The following is a 4,309-nucleotide window of genomic DNA, read 5'->3' as shown; positions in this document are numbered from 1 at the left end:
AGATTGAAAAACATAAAAGTCCTTTTCAGGGTCGAAATTCATACTTTTCATAAAACGGATGGTGGAACTAAGATGTTCACGGTTATGGATGAAGTTCTGGCCACCGCCCACCAGGTATTCGATGAAATTCAACTGGATCTTTTTACATTTTATACTAATAATGAAATTCACTTATTTTATTCAAAAACATATAATATACTTGAATTTCATACTATCACAACCCCAAATCTAAGGTTGAGGTTGCGACTACTTACCAATAGCTTACATAAGAGTCTATGTTCATGCCACCATAAATAGTAAACTTAAACAATGGAACTGTATGATACATCAAAAATGTTACAGTGAAAGTCTACTCAAAGAAATCTAATTGCAACAAACAAAATCTTAAAGTAATATACACATACTACATGGTAAAACAAACACTGAATCCCTTGAATGTTTTCTTCAACTTCTCTACGCCCTTTGAACTTTAAGCTATGACACCTCCTGAGATAAATCTTCTGCTGGTTAGTTCACAGTTTTCTATCTATAGAAAATACTTCTTCCTCAATAGTAAAATGAACCATGGTTATATTATTGATTACATACAAACTACTTTAAGCATGCACTACATCATAACTCGAAAAACTAACATTCTTCTTGTAGATAATATTGTGTTGAACTTATTATAATCAAATACCATGCTTAAACATAGAGCAGCATCAAATAACTACTGGACTTGACACGTAACGTATCCAAGCTAAAATAAAAGGATATATTCTTTAATATTTTTAAGTTAAATATGTTAATAAGACATTCTTTGCTAAAATAAATATTTGACTTGACGTATAAAATAGTTGAAAGGTTTTGATAAATGATAAAAACGCAAGTGGTAATATAAAGTTGAGATGTATGATAGTTAATCTCACTAAGATGTTGTTACGATTGCTTTCCTTTTAAAATATTAGTTTAGAAAGTATATAAGCATTATACTTTTTCGGATGACAGGCAGAAAACATTTTCCATTTTGTTGAGACCACAAGCACAAAACAGACTGTTATCTAGAAAATTTTCTACAAGTTATTTAATGAATTAATGTACCTTGGTTTCTCCTCATGTTAGAAGTGGCCTTACCCATCTGTCCTCCTCTTTGTGAATCGATCACTATACCTTGTATGCAGAAAGTTTCCGATAAAAATCCCAATAGACAACCCACTTCCAAATCCACAGGATATGATAGTCCAATCAATACTTTCACATGGGAAGAGAGATTCAGACACACTGGTTGTTGGTGGAAGTCTTGATGGCACCTTTGGATGATCTTGACATTCCTTGGATAAAGGTCGTCCACACAATCGGGGATTCCCGATGTAGGAGCTGTTGTCAAATGTATCAAATTGTTTTCCTTGTGGGATACGCCCCTGAAGATGGTTGAATGACACATTGAAGATGGAAAGGAATCCGAGTTGCACCAACTGTTGAGGAATTTCCCCAGATAGGTTGTTTCGAGAGAGATCCAAAGCTTCAAGATTTGTTAGGTTCCTTAAAGATGGCAAGATACGTCCAGTAAAATGATTGTTGGAAAGATTGAGCGATTGAAGGCCTCGAAGATGTTGGAGTGATTGTGGGATTTCTCCTTCAAAATGGTTACAAGAGAGATCAATGGACATATCTATGGTTAAAATATGTGGGTACTCTGTTCTGACACCTTTGTGTGTTAATGTCACGGTGTAAGGCCAATTTGTATGGACGTGTTTGGAGGATATATTTGATTCCATAACAGATGAAACACCAAGATGGTTGGAGCTCATGGCATGCCATGTTTGGAAGTGGTTTTGGTGCAACTGACCACTGAAATTGTTGTTAGAGAGGTCTATGATCCGCAACTTAGGGAACTGTGAGGAACCTTGAATTGGACCATAAAGTTTGTTGGAGCGCAAAACCAGAACTTGCAGCTTGGAAAGAGTTCCCAGCCAAGAAGGAAAGACGTCATGAAAAGCGTTATCTCCAAGAGAAAGAAACTCTAAATTGATACAATTCATCAATGATCTTGGCAGCTGACCCGTAAATCTATTTTCACTCAAATCAAGGTTTTCCAGCAAGCTTCCAGGCATAAAACCATTCATCATTTTGCCTTGGAAATTATTTCGTCTCAGATCTAAATATACTAACGAATTGCTTAAGATACCCAAACATGAAGGAAGTGTTCCGCTCATGTTGTTAAAAGACAAATCTAATATTTGAAGAGATTTCAGTTCACATATCGATGGTGGTATTTCTCCAGTCAGATTATTATGTGAGACTAGATAAACAACTGTGGATTGTGGTGGAATTGGTAGTTGTCCTCGTAGCTGATTGTTTTCAATAAAAAATACTTGTAAATTTGTCAATGGGAGAAAATGAGGATGCTGATCAAAGCCAGTGATGGAGTTGCCTGAAAGGTTAATCAACTCTAATGTTTCCCGGCTGTTGTTCCAGATCCACACAGGTACCAGGCCATCAATGTTGTTGCTGTCAAGATGTAAGGCAGTCAATTTATTTTGGAAGCGCAAAAAGGCAGGAAATTCCTTCAAGTTGCATGATGACAGTTCTAACCACTCAAATTCTGGTAGAGTGGTATTGGTGTAGTTGTTGGTGGTTACTAATGATATCCTGTTATAACCTAAAAAGAGTACTTGGAGTTTGTTGAGTCCTAGGAACATGTCGAGTTCTACCCTACCACTGAAATTGTTTCCACCTAGGTGAAGATACTCAAGACTTTTGAAGTTGGAAAATGTGTTTGGAATTGGTCCTTGCAATTGATTCATCTGAAGATTTAAAAATGTTAGTTGGGTGAGGTTGAACAACCAGGATGGTATACCACCGGTAAGAGAATTTCTTGGCATTCCTACCTCACTAAGTTTGGTTAGGTTGGATAGAAAGAGTGGGATTTCTCCATTTATGTTCATATCAGACAGATAGAGTTCACTAAGTTTAGTCAGCTTTCCAAGCCAATTGGGAAAGCGTCCTTTCTCAAATCTGTTACCATTAAGTTCCAAAAGATCGAGCTTCAAAAGACTTGCCAATGAAGGAACTGAGCCTGTGAAGTGATTTTCACCAAGACCCAAGTAAGTGAGTTGCGTCATGTTAGAGAATGAACGTGGAATGCGCCCCGAGAAATAGCAATCATTAAGGGACAAGACAGTCAGATGGTTAAGGTGGCTAAGGGATTCCGGTACAACCCCAAAGAAACCTGTGCCACGTAGTATCACCTCTTTTAGTAAACTTTTGCCATGAAATTCTGGAAAGGAACCAGCGAGGTTGGTATTGTCTGCCAAGTTAAGAACTTGCAACTTTGGCAGCTCAAGTATGGCTGCAGGGAATTCATTCCCAAGCGAACAATCTCTTAGCTTGAGTGACTTCAAAGAAGAAAAGTTGGCCAAGAAATGAGGTACAGAAGAACTTATGTCAACACCAGAGAGATGGAGTTCTTCAAGCGCTGTAAAGTTTTCCACTAGATCCTTGAGGCTAGGATTGTGAAGCTTTAGTGAATTCCATGACAGATCTAAAGAAGACAACTGAAACAGCTGCAAGATTTCAGTCGGGATTTGGCCACTAAACCCAGAATAAGAGAGATCGAGGCTTCTTAATTGCTTTAGACGACCAATCTCAGAAGGGATTTCAGATTCACCAAAGTCGTTCCCAGAAAGGTTGAGTCTCTGAAGATGAACAAGGTTGAAGAGGGTGCTGTTGGAGTTGATACGCCCACAAAGAGACCTCTGGCTCAAGTCAAGACCCATCACTTGACCATAGTACTGATCACGGTCATTGCTGCACGCCACCCCCTCCCACGAACAACAATCAAAACTAGTGTTCCATGAATGGAGGACTTGAGAACCATGAGCAGCACAAGCAGCATCATCTTGATGAATTATGGTTTGCTTAAACTGAAACAAGGCTGAGCATTCTTCATCATGGCTTACTGATGATCCAGTGACATTCTTCACTGTCACCAACACGTATAGAAAGAAGATGGTTTGCAAGAACTTTAAGTATTTCATGTATGAAGCCATGAATGAAAAGGGGGGTTTATTTTATAATTGTTTATGGACATCCAATGTTCATTATATATATATATATATATATATATATATATATATATATATATATATATATATATATATATAAAGAGAGAGAAAGAGAGAGAGACCGTGAGTAAGTAATTTCAACGTACAAACATAACCAGATAATCACCATGGCTGGGGCCTGTGGGTAATGGTGAAGGGGAACCAATAAAATGTAAAGCTGAAAATTCAACAAATAGAGCCAAATAAAAAAGAATTTTGGCATT

At 37.5% G+C, this 4,309-nt stretch overlaps 1 protein-coding gene across 1 annotated transcript; it reads right to left on the bottom strand.

The window, feature by feature from the left end:
• Positions 1-284: 284 nt before the first annotated feature.
• LOC145035918 (receptor-like protein 7) lies at positions 285-4,038 on the bottom strand. The gene is made up of 2 exons (XM_078984422.1): positions 1,081-4,038; positions 285-486 (listed from the first exon to the last, which is right to left on the bottom strand). The coding sequence occupies exon 1, from the start codon at positions 4,029-4,031 to the stop codon at positions 1,110-1,112; it is 2,922 nt and encodes a 973-aa protein (XP_078840548.1). The 5' UTR covers positions 4,032-4,038; the 3' UTR covers positions 285-486; positions 1,081-1,109.
• Positions 4,039-4,309: the final 271 nt, after the last annotated feature.

Source organism: Lactuca saligna, chromosome 1, assembly GCF_052625555.1.
Source record: "Lactuca saligna cultivar CGN05327 chromosome 1, ASM5262555v1, whole genome shotgun sequence".
Lineage (NCBI taxonomy): Eukaryota > Viridiplantae > Streptophyta > Magnoliopsida > Asterales > Asteraceae > Lactuca > Lactuca saligna.
This window is presented reverse-complemented; position numbering and strand designations above follow the sequence as displayed.

What these genes read in the sequence shown, in the direction of transcription:
- LOC145035918 (XM_078984422.1), bottom strand. Translation starts at nt 4,031, where the DNA reads ATGGCTTCATACATGAAATACTTAAAGTTCTTGCAAACCATCTTCTTT.